This window comes from Catharus ustulatus, chromosome 4 (assembly GCF_009819885.2).
Source record: "Catharus ustulatus isolate bCatUst1 chromosome 4, bCatUst1.pri.v2, whole genome shotgun sequence".
NCBI lineage: Eukaryota > Metazoa > Chordata > Aves > Passeriformes > Turdidae > Catharus > Catharus ustulatus.
Genome location: NC_046224.1, coordinates 10613439 through 10632831, shown reverse-complemented (window position 1 = coordinate 10632831; position 19393 = coordinate 10613439). Strand labels below are relative to the sequence as shown.

The following is a 19393-nucleotide window of genomic DNA, read 5'->3' as shown; positions in this document are numbered from 1 at the left end:
TGCAGGCAAAAGCCTCAGATATGGTGAAGGTAGTCCAGGGTTAGTTACAGCAAGGTGAATACAGCTAAGCTATAAAACAGAGCATTCCACACTATTCTGTTATTTTAAAATGGCTATTAAAGCTTTTTTTTAAAAAGAGCTCTCTAGTAACAGAATATCCATTTACATGAGACAAGTCCTTCTGGAAGCAATAAAGGTGCCTATCTGCACAGTGCCCAGGATAGGTTTTCATTCAGAACAGGTCTATTTTCTATTTGAGGCATTTCACTCAACTAGAGATTCTAAAAGATCAAATATCACGCTATAGGTTCTCCTTCATTCACGCTTTGCAAAGGAGGCCTTACATGTAAGCTGCTTTAAAGCACAGTTTTACTCATGTCGTCTGCCACAATAAAGCACAGTGGGCCCTTTGACCTTGGAAAGCAAAGCACATTGGCAGGTTGCAAGAAGCCCATGGGTAGCATCTAAAAGGCCTAAAAATATTTATCTTACCCCCAAAATCTTAATACCTCAAAATCTTAGATTAAACACTTACATTCCCCAAGAGGTGTGGAAGCATTTGAAAGCTCTCGTGTCTGACTTGCAATTTTTCTTGAAATTTTAGGCAGTTGACAACTCAAATATTATGTAGCTTGTTAAATTTCTTGCTGCTAATAAATGGAGATGGAAACAGATACACCAGTTTGCTCCACTTAGGTGCAAAGCTCTTCCTAACACCCCCATAGAACCATCAGGCAGGGCTGACATAGCTCAGCAATCACCTCAGCCTGGTGGGGAGAGCAGGAGGCACTACTGTGGTGCCAGAGCTGCCCTCTCTGCAGGATGTTCTAGTCACAGTTCACTTTCCTCTTGGCCATATTTCCCTCACAGTTCTGCTCAGTGCTGACTGCAAGTCAAGTATGGGAAAAGGAAACTCAATGAACTGTACCAGGATCCAAGAGTTAAAGCAATGTCCAACTGAAATACAAGCAATCTGTCACCACTGTTCTTCCATGCGACTGCCTCAGCTACAGGGTTATTCAAAGTTGGATACCATCACAAATGGTTAGAAAAATTTTGGATTAATAAATGAGTAACATATTTTCCAAGTCATAAAATAGTCTTCTAAAACCAAATCTGGGGTCAATAATACTTCCTATTCCTAATCCTAAGGGCTGATTCAGCGCAGCTACTTTCCTTGTGGATGGTGAGACCTTTCATTCACTGAAAATTAAGGTTTGATTTTAAAGCTTGACACTGCATGACTTGGTAGAGTAGAACTGGACATGTAAAACATCAGAAATTTCAAGTGATTAATGATATAAATACCTTTCTCAGAAATGCCCTAGAAACACTGCCTAGTTTCAGAATCCTATATCACAGCATTTATGAACCAAAATATGACTTAGTCAAGCTCTGGGGCCCCAAACACACAAAACTGTGTTATCTTGCACATAGCTACAGGTATTTAACCTTTCCAGAACTCTCTAGATCTTCAAATTCTACCTATATATTAATTTCTTCCCATTCCATAATGAAATAATAGCAATTTCTAAAACCGTAATAAAATTGCATTAAAATAATGGAAAACAAATGCTTAAAGGTGATTAACTATCTTCTTCTTGCAGACATATCTTCAACAGCCTGATGGCAAGACCAGTCAAACGAGCCATCCAACCTGTAGGCTAGATGTCATTGCTGTCTCTAAATGCTAGTGCTCAGATTCTCTCTCCTTTCTGAGAATAGACTAGAAACAAGAATAGAATAGGCTAGGAAGAAAGCCTAGAACCAGATTTTACACTTTTGGGACAAGTATTGTATGTGGAAGCACATGATGCAAAAGATGAGTAACATCCTCTTCACCACTACTACTATCTCCCCTCTTCTTTGGAAAGCATTCAGTGTTGGCTCAGACTGTGCTCCAACCACAGGCCCCAAACAAGCTCCTCTCAGAGCCTGGAGTCTGGCATCTCTTCCACAATGTCTGCACAGCAATGACCTTTAAAGCAGATCATTCCCTGTATCATTCCCTGGTAGCTATGAGCCTAGATTTCACATCTGCCTTGCCTTAGGGGGGATTTACTGAGCCCAGATGTTGATCCTAGGAGAGTCAAGTGAATGTATCTCCACTGTTTGGTTCTTCTCTGCACCTAGCACCCTCATGTCTCAATTTCAACAGAAAGGTGTGTATCTGAACTGCAGTAAAACCCCAGAGGCTGTTCACTGGGATAGTTCTCCCTACTCTACATCTATATACCAGGGGTCTCCACTGTCTCCAGGAACACAGACATCTAGTGCTCACCTTGCAAATGCCACTGCATACCACTTAGACCCAGGTTCTCAAAGTTTCCCTGCCTGTTATTTCCCAAATAGACTGGTATTCCCAAAAAATGTCAAACATACATCCTATCATTATATGGAGTCTTTTCTCTTTTGTGACAGGACAGGAGAATGCTCCTAGTTTCCAACCCACTTAAAATAGGTATTACAGTATCTTTTTTAGGCAAAGAAGACCCTCAGCATCTACAATTTTCTCCTAAAGCTAATTAATTTCTGTTGATTAATTAATTCCTGAAGATCCCACTGCTTATATGGCAAACTGACTAACCAGTACCATAATGTGCAGTACTTGCACTCTCAAAATAGCTAACAGGAATAATACATGCTAACCACACATACCAAAACACTGTGCTGTTAGTCAGTGTTCCAAGCATGTTAATTAACATTTCCATAGTGTGTGTATTACAATGCTCAAAAAATTTATTTTTTAATAATCAAGCCACAGAACGGAGGCTGAGATCACAAGAGTCTGGGTCACAAGAAGAGTCTGGGTTAATGCCACAAAAGTTAAAATGGAAATTCTGAGAGAGATTTCACTTCTAACTCCACATGTTTTATTTTGTTTATGAAATAACTAATTCAGTAGCTGAAAAAAATAATTGAAAGATACTCTTGTAAAGGAAGAATGAATTCTACTGAATTCCTATATTTCATATTTCCTTCTCAAAACAGCTGTCAGAAACTAGCAGCACCTAAGAACCCATTAAAAAAACCCAAACAGAAAAGTAATAGACAGCGTAGAAGATGAAAATTTTACTTAATATGTTAATTCCTCTCTTTGAAAAGGCATACAACTAAAATATCAGTAGAAAAGTATTTTTAAAGAATTCACTTTCCAGTCATTAAGGCAGATGTAAAGTCTGGCTAGGCTTGCAGCATGTGTAACCAGCTCCTAAACTCTGTTCACTATACAGTAATCAGGAACAATTGACTACATCTAGGTGACACAAATCACAAACATGTTTATCATTTCCCCGAAGGAAACACTTATTACCAAGTTCAAATGCCTGTTCTACACAATATGGGATGCACACTTGCAAATATAGTCAAGGAAAGATTTGCAACATCCAGAGGAAAAACAAGGTTCAAAACCTTGAAAGAAATAGTAGGGCAGAAGTTCTATTAAAAGGGAAGATTCCACTAAGAGGTGTCTGGGTTTCTGAACAAGGTTTCAAAAGGAAAGGTCAGCTCCTAAGAATATGATATTCTCAGTCTGACAAAAAGAGAAATTATTAAATATTTAAAACAATCACAAGAAATACAGTTAGAATTTAGATTAGATCATTCTCCTGAAAGTCTCATTTTTCTTTCCTCTTTCCCCATGTACATTTTGTGAACAGAAGCTCCTAAGAGATTATTGGAAAGAGAGGCATTGTTCTCAATGTCTTTTGCAACAGACAGAGAAAATGTTGTACCATTGAGGGGGGCATATTTTTCAGTCCAGCATCACAAGAAGCACTGGACTAGTAGATGTGACAATGAAGGCAGTTTGTAATATTCGTGTTATATAATGTCTTGATTTCTGTTGATGGTTAGCAGCAATAGAACTGCAATGGACAGTGTGAAGTCATCTCTCAAAATAATACGATATGACAGGCAAGTGCATTCTGGTTTGATTTTCACAAGGGATGAATATAGAAAATCTCACTGCGGTGCAGCCATTCCCATATCAAACAGATGAGGTAAAAGATGCTTATAAGTTCCAGAAGTGTGGGGGAAAAAACCTTGTCTTGTCCAAGAGTGTCTTCTCCTTTACTCAATGAGTAGTGTATTGTAATACAGTAATTAAATATGTACAAGAAATGGATTTTTGAGATTTATTTATTTCTACATCTCAATGGCAGCCTACAGAAAACATGATAGAGTGAGTTCAGCATGTGGGGATAATAATGTAGTTAGGAAGCAATGTTTAATCTAGTTGAGGCTGGTAATCGCTGGATGTTGATGCACAGTGTCATGCATTGCCTTGTAGCATTTCTACATGGGTGATCTATTATTTTGAAGCACTAGAATCTGCATTTCATTTCTTATTCTCTTATCTACTCCTCGGGGATTCAGTAAATCCATCAGAATTTTACAACTGCCATTCTCTCTGGGCTGTCACACATTCGCAGTTGAGGATTAAAATCAGGCTTCTAAAGCAGTTTCTACTTTCAGCCTTCTACCCTGCACTTCTGACAGAGATTGCCAGTGCCCCTGCAGGAAGTCTGAAACCCAGCAAAGCATCTCCTGAGCACCCCAAGCCTGCTTGTTGAGGTACATACATCCCTTTTAATTATAGAGCTCAGCTAAGAACAGCAGCAGTGCAGAAGCTGACTGAATCATGACTCAGTTTTGGTCAGAAGTGGGGACAACAACTTGGGCAGGACCCATCTGAGCCATCTGATTTTACTCTGCTTCTCCATGTGAACGAGCTCTTGGACTCATCAATGTTTACAAGTTAGCAAATGGCAACCCTTCCAAAAGCAATTGTTTCAGGACAACAGGGATACTTCACCTGTCTCAGACTTATTTTACTGACAGCTTTACAGACCCTCAGTTTTCATTGGTTATACTATTACCCACTTCTTTTTTTTTAAATTTTATCAGTCACAAATGAAACAGAAATGAAGGTTTGCTGTGCATCCTTCTCTGAACCCCATGAAGACCTGAGTTAAGTCACTGTCTCCACTCTCTTCAGACACTTAGGTATAATTATCTGAAACTCAGAAGTATTATATAGCAAATAATATAGGCTCTTATTTACATGTTTTTATTATACAGATTGAACAATAAAATAGTTGTTGATTTTAAATGATAAACTTTTATTCTGAATATACTGTTTTTGCACAATAATTAACACAACAGTTCTAGGATTATAAACTTTTTATAACATTATTGTACAAATTTTTACAAAAAAATTTTTTTTCCAGGCTCGTCAAGTTCCACAAAAGTGTCAAGAGAACACAAGAAAAGGGAGAAAGACCTGCTTGCCTCATAAGAGCAACCAAGTCTTTTTTTTGCAGAAACGCACACTGAGCATTTCAATAAAAATATCCCAGAAAGCATGATCCAGACATTCCATACAACACAAGAAGAGAAGACAGCTTTGTCAGATCACAATCGCAATTTCATGGCATCTGAACAAGACAGTATCCCTTTAGCCTCAGTGAAATATTTCTTCAAGATGATGTTTTTCTTTTAAACCATAAACAGGACAGATGCAAGTAGCTGGGAAGAGGGTGAGGCTAACTTTTCAAAAGTCTTGAATTGTTTTCAGACGCTTTGTTTTAATCTTTTTACAATAGTGTACAATGAGTATTAACAATATTAACATTGTGGTATGAACAAAATAATAATAAATCTGGCCTTTGTTAAAGGCTTGGATGTCTGATGAAGTTAGGGTAAAATTTATCCTAAGAAAGGAGTTATTAAGATTTCACCTTAGGTTGACATTCCAAAAACACTCGAGTGCATTGCAGTGCCTTGAAGGCATTAATATATTTCTTAATAACCAGTGTGCTAGCATCTGAATTTTTGGATTAGTGGTACTGAGGTTGTGTTTTGGAATTAAGTCATACAAAGCATGTTTGTTATGTGTTAATGGGAAAAAAAGGTCTTAATGTCTCTTCAGTGACAGCAAAAAGCTCTCAACCACAGCAAGTAACACTTGGGTTGCAAAGGTCACTTAAAAGGGATACTGCCTATTTGAAACCAGTAAGGCCAGGTTTTAAGTTAATAAAAGGAATATTGTAGGAAAACTTACAAATGGCAGCAACACTGTTGTTTTTGTCAAGTTAAGCAGTAAAGCCTCAAGCGTTAGAAACATGAAAAAGATCATACTAAAATCTTAAAGGTACAGGACCTAAAAATCTCGTCAATCAGACCTGCTATGTTATGTTAAAAACCTGTTAGAAATATGGACCACGGTCAGTGTTTTGGCAGTAATGCTGGTTGTTTAAAAGAAAAAAATAGAAAGAAACCTCTCATGTTAAGTCCTCAGATCATGTTTAGTACAGTACCATGCTGTAACAACTTTAATGGTGGTTACCTGTAAGATGTACAATACACTACATGATTTCTGTGTGAACTGAACAAGTACCAACAATTCCCTTTGCACTATTTAAAGGATTTGAGCAACAATCAACAGAGCCTTTTATCTGACTTTAAAAACCACAACATTTTACAGCATATCATATTTAAAAATATCTTAATTTAAATTTTAGGATCAAGCTTCTTTCAAAGACAAGAGAAGATGACTATGATTGCACTGTGAGAGTAAGGATACTCTTATGCATGACAATTTCTATTTATTCATGTAAGTTATTTCTATCAGACTGGCATTCACATTTTGAGATAGCTGAAGTTCAGATTGCATTTTTGGTCTATATTTTGCATTTTGCAGATTTTGGGGTATTTTTAAAGAGTCTTGACCATCACTTGGAGATACTCTAATATATAATTTTTAAGTATTTAAAATACTTACTACTTTCTAAAGTATAAAATGGGTATCATGTTGGCTAATTGTTTACATAGAATGTTATAATGTTAGCTGGAAGGCTCCATGTTTATATGGAAACACATTTCTTCAGGTCATATAGAGGGGTGAAGGAGAGGAACAGAGGACATTTCCCTCTTTGGATCACCCAGCAGGGCTATGTGTCTGCATGGCGTGGGCTTCACCCTCCTTTTGCATTTGAGCACTCTAAGGGAAGCAGGATGAGAGCAAAAGCCATAGATGTTTCTTGTGGTAGCATGAATTTGTGCCATATTTCTTTTCCCCTACAAACTCTAATCAGATGCTTATTAAGTAACTGTGGATATGGCCTGCTGGCATGAGCAAAGTGTTTTAAACAGTGCAACTTGTCCGTGAAGGGTTTCTTTTGGAAGCTAAGTGGAAACTACAGAGAACTTAATATACTAACATGAAATTTAAAAAGCACAATGCAAACCAATGAGTATTTAAAGTAATCTCAGAGTAAAATCAGTGAGTGCAGTAATTATTGACCTAATCCTAGAAAACTGGCTCCTTCCATAAAATGTCAATTGACCTCATTAAGGAAAAATATTGGATGCAGTCTTGCCATTGGAAACACTCAAACCAATTTTTTTGTCAGGTGGTAACCGGTGCTAGGGTGAACAGAACTGCAGCACTATGACTGGAAGAAAGAGTTCCAAGTTTATCTTCACCCTTATTATCAACATTAGCTCACCTTCCCTGAGGAGGACCTGAAGTCATCCCAAACAGTTAGTTGTACTTTTAACCCCATGACATTGTTAGGTATATATTTTTTAAAAACTAGATTTTATCACTGAATAAAAGGTCAGGATTTATTTTTTTCACTCAGTGGATTTCTAAACATGAGAAAATATACAGCTGGAGCCAAGGTACATGAAAAACAATGAACCAGCCATGAGTACAACTACAGTTGACATCTGATCGCTCAAGCCATGCCAGGCTTTGAGTAGCTTCTTCAGTTTTCATAGGATATTAATGCATGCCCAATCATTTTTTAAGCTTTTGGCATGATTAAAATTATATCAATCAATTGCCAGCATATACATACCGATGATTTGCATTTTTTTATTTTTTAAAGAGCTAGTGTATTGTGCCATATTAATATTTGCATATTGCAGTTGTTAGCAGAACTGTACAATACCAGCAGAGTTGCACATTCATTGGTTTAGCTGTCTTGCAATACTGTTTAGTTCTGAAAACTAGAAAAAAAAAGCGCAAATCATATTTTGCATCAACACTATGCTACACCGTAATATTGTAATTTACTGCACCAACCTGTATCACCAATGAGGTTGTGTAAAAACAACTTCTAGAGTTATTATTCACAATCAAGTATCAATGTGCATACATATAGATTCAAGGCTCCCCATTTGTTTATATTTTTCCTAATCACAGCAACCAGGTAATTTTGCTGTTAAATATGCTATTTTCAATAATAAATAGCAACAGTGTAAGTTTTAATATTATGGGTGGGTTTATATGAAGGAAACAAAGGGGGAACCTGATATGAACCTTAGAGAACATATACTTCCAAAAATAAATGTGTTAAATCTGATTTTTATATTCTTAAAATATCTGTACACAGATTTTCATGTGAGATCACTATTCTGTAAAAAATCCACCTCAACCCTTTTGTTACAATCTATATTTACCCTATTTTCTCAGCTTTTTCATTGCACAGTATATTCAGAGCTCTGTTTCATAATATAATTTAATATGATTTGATTGCAACACATTGCAATGTTCATTTTCTCACACAATACAAAAAATCACTCTGTTATCTTTTCAATGAACTATACTCTACCATCAAAGAAAACAAACTGAAAAACAGTAACATAGCATCATCATCATGCAAAATACCCCTGGAAACCAACGTTCAAATATCACAAAGACATTTTTTATTCACAAGCATTTTTGTATCAGCCTTTGAAGAATTTCTACTAGCTTTATATGTAATTGCATTGTGAAAAGGAAGTGACTATTACAACGAAATTAACATTTGTTTCTGACAGAAGATGACATCAAGTTTAAGATGAAAAATTTCTTTTTTGTTACACTCTCCAGTACCTTTGTATTTTGAAACACAGTAATTTTCTCCTTTCCTTCCTTTCTACATACAGTATCAACCTACCAAAGCTTAGCTGGCTGCATGATTCATTTTGGAAGAATTAACCACTCATCATAAAGCATTCCAATCATGCTGAACTTCTGGTGAAGACTGGCCAATATTTTCACTTTACTCAACTAGTTTGGACAAAACTGATGTTAAAAGCAGCCATTGTGGTGCTAGTAATGTATATTGGGGAGAACATTTTCCTTTTTCTTTTTGGTTTTTAAACAACTGTTCATGTAAAAGAATATAAATCTTCAAGATATCCAAAGCTTAAAAGAAATTAAAACCATATACATAACCTATTGTTAGGGGAGCCCTTTTACATGAAGTCATCAAGATTACAACAACAAACAAATGAATAAACAAAAGGTTTTAGATTTCCCCGAGGGGGCACGTACAGAAATCTGTTTGGGCGGCGTGGGTGATGCAGCATTCACACGGGTAAGGATCCGACACTCCGACATGCAGGCATCGTGGCGCCTTGATGAGTCTCACAACGCGTGGAAACCAGACACGAGCGCTGCTGCTCTGCTGCTCTCTCAGTAGCTGACCCTTTCCAAAATGAAACTGAGGCTATCGTTTTGGCCAGGTCTTGATTCAGTTATGCAGGTTTTGGTTTAGCAAGGTCATAACTGGCAGTGTCTGCTGCCAGATAAGAGCCAAAGCAGGACTGACTGAATTGCTACCATAGACCACAGTGATGGACTCAGACCAGAGGCCCCACCGCAGTCAGCCGAATCTTCCTGCCGACAAGAAGAGAAGAAATCATTTAATATTAATTACTGGAAGTTGCTTGAGGACCAATCTAATGCTTAGATTTCAATATTTTGAACTATCATGGAGGCATCCTTTTTGTCTTATATATGTTATTTTTTTAAAATAAGAGTAAAATAATTACTCTGATTTTTGATAAAAAGGATGATATTATTACTTTAACTGTAAACATGGGAGCATTAGATACTTTCAAGGTTTACAGCCCACACACATGAACTAGATGGGATACTTACACCATCAATCAAGAAATGCTATGGAATATACCTGGGGGCCCCATTAAATACCATCTATTTTCCTTAAAGTTACATTTATTTTAAGATTCTGAGTATGACTTTATTGTGAGAAAAGTTAGAAGAACAGATAAATTTTCAAGATTAGAAAACAAATACCAAAATACATTTATGTCCATTTCATCAAATGATAGCACAATAAAATGAATATGGTCTGCAGGTGAAGATATGATCAAAGAGAATGAAAATCTTTTCTCTGCCTTTGATGCTCTATTCAACACAAGAAGGAAATTTTTCTATTGCACTACTTGTACATGCTTGATGCAGTTTGAAGCTCCCTCTCAGCTGCACTGCTCAGTCACGCATCAGTAATTATTCTTTATGCCACACAGCACTCACACCACTTTTCCTCATTCCTCTTCACCATTAATTGCAGTTCTTTGTCACTTTCCTTATAATGCTTAATACTTTGCACATGATGGACCTATTCATTAGTCTGGCTGAAATTCATTTGATACCTGTTCTGGAGCCTGTAACACCTTAGACCTTGTTTCTCAAGACGATACAAACCCTGATTAGTACCTGAAACACCAGGAAAATTTTCCTCTCACTGCTTTGTCTGACAAGTCTGAGATTCATGGGTAGCTCTGAAGGTTGAAAATATTTAGTTGTTCTCTTGTACGTACCCATGGTATAAAAGGACACTTCCCATTTTCCAAAATATTCCAAGCCTCCAAGGGCAATTAAACAGTGTAGGTGGAATGGAATTTAGGTATATTAGCAACTGGGGAAACTTCTTGAACAGGAGCAATATGTGCAGGGAAGGATAGACAACTGAATCTGAACAGTAACAGAGACTGGTTGCTGGCACAGAAATTAAAAAAAAAAAAATAGAAAGAAGAGGAAAGACAACAGACGGGGAAAACTTCCTGGTTCAGAGTGACAAGCCACTGAAGCACATGCAGTTAATACTTAATATACCCCAGAATAGGCCGAGGGGTGTGTGTGGGTGTGTGTGTATAAAAAGGACAATCAGAATAAATAAGAAAGAGTCATTTAACATCCTTTAATTTATTAGCAGATTTCCTCAAGCAAATTTTGCTTTCCTCAATTAAAACTTCCCATCTTTGTAAGAATAGGAGTTCAGGACATCAAGTTTACTCAAATGGGCAAAAACAAGAAAGTACATTAAAATGGCAAATCAGATATAAACAGGACATAAGTGGGGAATAAAGTGGTTTTTTATGACCTCCCTGCAGAACACACTGAAATGATAATTGAAATTTTTGACCAAATCAAAAGCGCATAGTCGTATATGATGTTAGGCAACTCCTTCATAACAAAGGTGTGAAGACAGAATTTGGAAATTATAGGGAATAGCAAAGGCCTTCAATGAGTTCTTTATACCAGCTTTAATGGGTGAGAATTTTAATGTTATTTATTCTGCACACAATGCATTCTTTAGAGCTGGTAGATTTCCAAAACAGTTTGGGAAAAATACGGAAAATCAGATAAAGCAGACAAAGTAGACTCAGTACATTATCAGGAATTATAGCATAGAGTCACCAAGAGTCTCCTTTAGAAATTTGGATGTAAAAAAACCCTAACAATCCCAAGCCAAAAAACCCCCAAACATAAGCATTCAATTTCCTTAGAAAGAAACAAATAATTCATTTTGTCCTAAAGCAAATACCTCATGTTGTCTACCATTCTTTATTAACAGTAGCTTTTTCCAGACATATCACTGTCATGTGTTAGCTTTATAATTTAGTTGTATAGTTTTGGCTTAGGCTTTTTTTTTTGTTTGTTTGTTTTGGGGTTTTTTTGTTTTGATTTGGTATTTTTCTTGGGGTTTTTTGTTTGTTTTTTTTTTTTAGGGTTGTTGGTTTGTTTTGGTTTGATGGTTTTGTTTCTTTTTGGTTGATTGCACTCTACAAGTTCAAAATTCCTAAGGTTTCTGGTCAACAAGAAGTCGTAAGTGAACTCGGCTGCACCAGATTTGGACTAGAATGTTAAGATTTCAAGATGCACTGAACATTCTGGTTTATTTAGTTTGGCTCTGTCACTGTTTGCATCTGCATTGTGTCTTGTCATGCAGCTTTATTTCTGTTTAAAGCACTTAAAAATAACCCTGTTGCTTCTTCCTCGCAGTGATTACCATTAAAACAGAATTATCAGTAAAGGTTTCCTCTCATATGAATTCAGTGAACAGTACTCAGTGTTACCTCTTGGTATTTATTATTCTTATCACTGAAATTACCTAGAAGAGTCATCTTTGAAGAAAGAGTTGAAAGCAAAACAAGAGATTTAAAATTTCCAACAGATGGGAGATGTCTGGAGAGCGTAAGTAGTAAACTGAAGGTCTTAAACAAAATTGTGCATAACATGAGGGGAAAATACCTTTATAATGGAAATGGCATCCAGTTTAGATACAAAGCAAGTACACCTCCACATATAGAATTATACAGGATTCAGCTTAGGTCATCTTGCATTAGACCAAATATTGCAAATTATGTTGATAAATTAATCCCAGTGCCACATGTACTTGAAAAAACCCTCCATGCTGTTGTCCATTTCTATTTGATGTATGAGATCTTTTTTAAACTAACCACAATTTCTCAACAGGTCTTACATTCATCAGTCATATAATGTAATATTCCTATTGGGTTGAAAAGAAGTATCTTAGTATCTTTTGCCCTCTCCCTAAGACTACATAGAGAAGTTTAAAAAGGATTCACAATTCACAGCAGTAGAGTATATCTTGGAAGCCTCACGCAGAAAAGGCATCATCTTACTATGAACGAAAGCATTAAACTGCACTACACAAAAGTATACAAGGTTTATACACATATTTCAAGGTTGGTGAGATTTTAACCTCATATTGATCAAAACCACATTAAATTTCTGAGGTTTGTAGACCAATTTACAGTGGTAAACCAGCAGTTCTGCCAACAACAATTTCTAAATATTGTCTCTGGAACCAGTTAATTCTTTCGTGTCCGAAGCTAAGACAAAAAAAAGCAGTGGCAAAGAAGGTACAGTAAATCCTATCAAAATCAATTGTTTTCTCCACAGAATTTCACACTGTATTTTTTTTTTTTTTTTGTGCTGTAACTGCTTTCAAAACTACAGGAAATGTGAAAATATAAATTAAAAAAAGAAGAGAAATTCTGATTATGTGTTTATTTACATCAATCAAAAAACCAACAGTCCTCTAGAAATATGTGGGATTCTATCCCCAATTTAAAATCAAAATGATAAAAATATCAGTTTTGCATGGTCTTCAAAATGCCATTTTTGAAAACACTTTCCCTCTTCTTGAACCTTAAGAAAACTTTTCAACTGCTTCATGTTAATGTTATTTTTGAGATTTCTTCTAAAGTATCTAATAACAAAGATATACAGCAGTATTTTATCTTCTCTTTACATTATCTTATCTTTACCTCTCCTAGTGCAATTAGACACTGAACTATTTTTAAGCAGTTTCACTGAAATTTTCCAGCCCATGACATTAATCACACGAATTCTGAATAAAGATCAGCTGGGGATGTCCTCTCTTTGTTGTCTTCAAAATTATGTCTCCCTTTGAAGAGAGAGAGAGAATTGTAAAATAAATTTGAAAGAATTGTTGTAAGCCCCTCTCATTTCATCAGAAGTGTATGAGAAATTTCTTGTGCTAATCACATCAAATTTCCTCGTATGCTTGAGGTAGAGAAGTGTCAAACCCTAATGCCATCTCCTTCATGTCATGTCTTCTATGACAACTCTAGATAAGGCTGTTTTACAGCATCACATGCTATGAAAATTATTCAGCACTTTCAGAATGGAAATGAATGCTTTTATACAACCATACCTTCCTTTTTTAAGTATCAAACCCACGTATTCACTGCTATATATCAGCATTTCCTTGAAGACACTGTCCAAAATTTTAAAAATACACTTGGAGCTATAAATACATATAAACATGTATATGCTAAGGCTACAAACACACTTGTTACTCATTTAGAAGTGCACTGTAACTATTTGATGTTCTAGAATTTTGTTTTTTAAATATTAACTTATCAGAACCCATTGTGTTGCTCTGACTTGTAAAAGGGTAAAACATCTGCCCAAAGAGCTTCTGATCTGGCCTTTGATTACCTCAAAGTTATACCTGTTATAAGCATGTATTTTAAATATGACATGTCACATGGAGAACACTTTTGCTTTTACTCAGAAGTCATTTCCACTTTCAATGCATGATCATTCTTGTATGCTGGGTTACCCTCCTTTGCCTGGACTACCAGACAAAGCTGCCAAAGGTGTACAGCTACCCGTGCACAGACTGGGGACACAGCCAATTCCATCAGGATGTATCCAGCCTGGGCTGCTAATCACCCTCAAAGCTCCCACTGACACACCTGGAAGCTGATGGACCTAAGACATTGCCACTAAGGGCTAAAAACCTGTGCAGCTCTTTTCTTTATTCTCAGGCATGGCAAACAAAACCGGTGTATGTGCACAAAGTAAGGACAAGTCATTTGAGGCAGTGATAATACTATTTTGTTATCCATGATGAAAAGCAAAAAAAAAGTCAGGTTAGTGAACCTGATCAACTGGATTGTATCTGTGTTGGCTTCAGTGATTTTAATATAACTACACAATTAATGTCCAGAGAAAATCCATTTCCAAAATCACAAAGTTATTAAAAACAAGATGGATGAAAAGAAATTACCTTTATAACTTTCTGTTGCCAAAAGCTTATCAGTTAAAATTATATTCTGTGTGTTTTCCACCTTAAGTAGAAAGCACATTTTGAGCATAAAAAATTCAGTTCAAGGTGAGTTCTCTGCTGCTTTATGTACATTGGACAGTAGCTTTTTAATTAAAGAAATCTATGTGCAGAGCAAATTGCATGAGCAAGAACATGAGATGTTAATCTAGATTTTTATGTGAATTACTACTGGCTTAAAGAAAGGCCTTTCACCTTTCCTTACAACCTTCTGCCATGGCTGTGCAAGTTCTTGGGTTTGCAAGAAACTACAAACTTAAATGCAGAATAAGAAATTTCAAAGTTATTCAAATAATAAAGTGGTAAACAGGATATAAAGATTTTTTTTTCACTTATGTTCAAGAGATATTAATTGAACCTTCCCTTAAGTATAGAGAGAATATAAATTACTGTGAAAATGAATGTTTTAAATTTCCATTAATTTCAATATTTCATTAATTTTCAATATTTCATTACACTAACTCTATAAGACTAAATGCCCTGTAAGCATTCAGTTCTGCCTGTTTGCTTTACTTTGATAGACATGGGAGTATCTCCCTCTAGTGGTATTCAGAAAAATGTTGACCAGAAATCCGTTTAGTCACACATTTTTTGCTCTTAAGCTCAGAAGTTCTCTTGCAGATGTGTTATTTGCACAGGAACTCATGACAGTCCCACACCATCAAATGAAACACAGTCAAATTGCCACGGTTTTAGTTGTAAACCCCAAAGTCTGCACTTGGTCAATATACAGGAACTTACATAGTTAAAAAAAATCTCATCTTCTGCTGTAATCAGGCAATTAATATGTTTAGGTCACCAAAAATTAAAAAGTAAAAAAACATTATTCCTAGTTTATCCAAATTCATGCGCACCATTATCTTCCATCATTACCTGTCGTGTTCATTTGAATAAAGTGAAAACTCCTTACTCTTCTCAATAGCAACACTCACACATAACACTCATCCTGGTCACACCCAAGTAAACTTTTACTTTCACAGTTATGCTGTCTCTTCTATTTTCTTTGCTTCTTTATTTGTCTCTTTGAAAAAAAAAAAAAAAATTCTTCTTCTCTTCATTTTAACAAGGACAAGGGAAATATGCTTAGAAGGGAAGGATGCGGGCTCAGCTGGTACAGGTGCAATCTCAAAGGGCCAACCATATAAACCCACCAGGTTCCCTTGTCTTTGTATGTTCTATGGGAAAGGCCTTCATGTTTAGTAATTGTGATTTATAAGGCTCCAGACAGGTTTTTTTCATATTTAATTTCCCTTAATATTGCAACAGTAATTTACTCCAGATTGTTGCTTTTGGGACTCGCTTCATTCTGTTTTCTTTTGTATGCTCAGTAAGTAAAAAAGTCTGCTAATTTTTTAAGCCAAGAACAAAACAAAAAATTAGAGAAAGTAACTGACCATCCACACCACATGAAAACTTGCAGAAAAATGAAGATAGGAGCGGACGTCATGGCAGAGGCACGACTCGTTGTGCATATAGGCTGATCCTATTAATAACGGGCAAAGTAGCAAGTAGAGGAAAGGAAAGAAAACACAGAAAAAAAGACATACAAGATGAGATATCATGCAGATTGCTGGCAGTTAGCAGAGTTAATGTGAAAGCATCCACCCAAGAGCAAGAGATTCACAGCAAATTTTGCAAATAAACTTAACCAAAACAATCCACTGTTACAAAACACATGACTTACACACTGATCAGCACATCAAGCTAGTGAGCAAGAGTTGTACTTTCACACACAATCACATCAGGATGGTTTGGATTATTTACAACGGCTGGATAGCATTTGGATGGGTTTTCAACTTTATTTATTATTTGTTGGTCAGTTAGAAGATTTCCTTTTTAAAATAAAATTTGGTCACTAGAAAAATACCAATTCTCTAAACTTTTCAAATACTATGGACATCTCAGTAATCGTGCCTCATTACAAGAAAAGCAGAGAACCTACTAGAACAAATTTTGGTATACAGCAGTTATAGCTAACTAATTGCACTGGTTTGGGACAATGTTTCCACTGCAGAAATTGCATAAATCACAGGAAGCATTAAAAAATACATTTAAAAAATATTTATTCTATCTACTATCTATTGTATCTTGTTCAGCACTTTTTGTCTTGAAATTTATTCTGAACAACTTGAATTCAGCATAATCTGTTTTGTATCTTTGAAAAGTAACATAGAAAGAATATTAATTTAGATGTGTGGGAAAAAATATGATTTTAATTTTTCCCTTTTAAAACTATTGCATCCAACACAGAAGTACCAAAAAAAGTTTTGGTGATTTCAGTAAAGTAATGCACTTTGAAACCTGCTAAGAACATGATCTAAGGGCAGCACAATTTGCAGAATTGTAAACAGCATCCCAAAACACATATAACATTTTTAATAATTTGGCAATACTTTAAATAATATTTGAAAACATTATTGTTAAAATACTACTTCTAAGCCAAGATTATTGTCTACGTGGGCCAGCCATGGAAGAACTGAATTTCACAACACCATAAAGAGACCAACACTTTTGCACTCATTGATGATATTTTAGTGGGAATCATGTGTGAAAGTGCAACAATTACAGGAAAGGCAGATAAGAAAGCAGCTGTTAAGTTTATGTTAATTGAAATAAAGTGGCTATGGTCTAGAGTGAACAATATGTTTAGTGATAAAAAGGTTGTCAGGCACCAAGGTACATTTAAACACGGTTTCCCCTGATTGTCTAAAACTGCTCTACAATTGTTTTTAAAGATAAAGTCTTACAACTTCAGTTTTACCTGTTTGGCTTCATCAAAGCAGATTTCAGGACCCTTTCTGTATCTAGGTTGTTTGACCATTTCACATGGATTTGGCCCTTCATCTGTTTCTCTGGTTAAGGAGTGTCACTGTTTTTCATGCATTGCACATGAGGAGGATCAACATTTTATTTTCATTTTCATGGCAGGAGAGAAGATTTATGCTAATTCAGATAGTGCCGAAATAAATATCAATATTCACAGTTCCTTGTTTAAATTCAAGAAAACCAACCCAACCATTTAGATAAATCAAAATGAAATACCTTTTTTTCCCCCCACTGGTATAATCAAGAAAATAAACATTCTGCACAACTCTTCTGAATATTTTCTGAACCATAAACAGAAATAAAATAAAAGCTGAGGCATTTTAACATTTTCTGTATTTTCTTTTATTATTGTATAAATATTTCAGAAAATATTTCATAAAGCAGTAAACTTTCAATGGTGCTGATTAGTTGTAGTTTATGTTACCACTGAGTTACTCTGCTGTAATGAAGGTACACAGTAAAAGCAAGGAAATTTGTTTGCAAAAGTAATGTCATATACAGTTTGAACACAGCAGTGAAAGCCTATAAAAACCACTGGTTCAATTATGCCCCAAATATCATATACAATATCATACCACTGCAGGGTTTGTAGTAACTGACAGAAGAACTACTGAGATCCCAGGAGCATTTCAGTGATGAGGGCAGACAGAGAAAATGCTGTCCATACTACCATCAGAACAGCAGGAGAGAAAGGGTAGCAGTGACATGTTATTAATTACCCAACTGAATATATGTGTACTGCTTCAGCTCACATCCCTGAAATGTGTAATTGCTGGTGTTAAAGTGTACTTCACACTGTACTTCACATGTGCCACTGGCTAATGAGGAGCACACGTCACTGCGGCAGACTTGAAAGGCATGGATATGGCAAACTGCAAAACAGCCTTCTGGTGAAAACTGCTTCTATTACCATTCAGTATGTCCAGTTTTTTTTATTCCACTCCAGGTAGCACACATATTAAAGCTATTTAAAGAATTGAGTGCCAGAACTTATTTTAGTAGCTTTAATTTATACTTGAAGCAATCCTGTTCATGTACTACCATGCAGTAGTACAGCAGCTTCAGTGCAACAAGTGGAAGAGAAGGCAAGACGATGGGGAATTTATTTCTACAGATCTGCATCTGCCTTCATATCCCCTTTTCTTGGCTGTGTCTCAACTGAAAGGGAAGTAGAAACACAAAAATATTCTGAGAGACTGTGCATAAGCAAAGCTCTACCAGCCAAAAGGAAGCCAAATGTAATAATAATCATCTAAATAGCACCCAAAGGTCATTTTGTCTGCTTGGTGATGTTATGCTACATCTGCACTTCACTATGTACCTTAGTTACAGAAAAGAGGCAATAGCTCAGTACTGCATAGTTGAATAAAAATAAAATAGTTCCTTCAGTCTATATAAGGCCACCCAGCTGTTCTGATGACCATTTGAGGTCATTTACTGCTTTCTAGTAGTTTTGGGCTCCACAGGGAATGCAAGTCATCTGCCCTTTCCTATCCACCATGCTTCATTTTCTATAGTCAGCGCTGTTTATAAATTCAGACAGTGGAAACAGTTAATCAAACTGTCATGGACTGAAGCCAATTAGAATATTAGGCTGTGTTTACATATTTCTGTGATGACACCCCAATGTAACTTCCTTTTCAGCCCAAGCGTAGATGGAATTCCAGTTTTATTAATGTGGCAATGAATGCATTGCTTGTGCCAAAGAAACACAGTCATCTGTACCACCATCTGCTTTTCTTTCAGGAGTGGGAGAGGCTGTCTCAACTAACTTCCTGATGTGGACAGAGGTATTACTAATTGTTTTCCCTGTTCTGTCATAGTAATCCAAATTATGGTCTGATTTACCACTTCTGGCGTGC

At 36.0% G+C, this 19393-nt stretch overlaps 1 protein-coding gene across 5 annotated transcripts in view; it reads right to left on the bottom strand.

The window, feature by feature from the left end:
- Nucleotides 1–5102: 5102 nt before the first annotated feature.
- Nucleotides 5103–19393, bottom strand: part of CACNA2D1 (calcium voltage-gated channel auxiliary subunit alpha2delta 1) — a 368220-nt gene continuing 353929 nt past the window's right edge. For 2 of the 5 annotated variants that reach the window (XM_033056984.2, XM_033056983.2), the window contains 2 exons: nucleotides 17467–17549; nucleotides 5103–9673 (listed from right to left, as the gene is read on the bottom strand). In XM_033056984.2, coding sequence (XP_032912875.1) covers nucleotides 9557–9673; nucleotides 17467–17549 — 200 coding nt within the window. In that variant the 3' untranslated portion in view covers nucleotides 5103–9556. Of the gene's footprint in view, nucleotides 9674–15994; nucleotides 16189–17466; nucleotides 17550–19393 lie in introns of those variants that run through there. The other 3 variants (XM_033056980.2, XM_033056981.2, XM_033056982.2) reach the window with 2 other exon arrangements.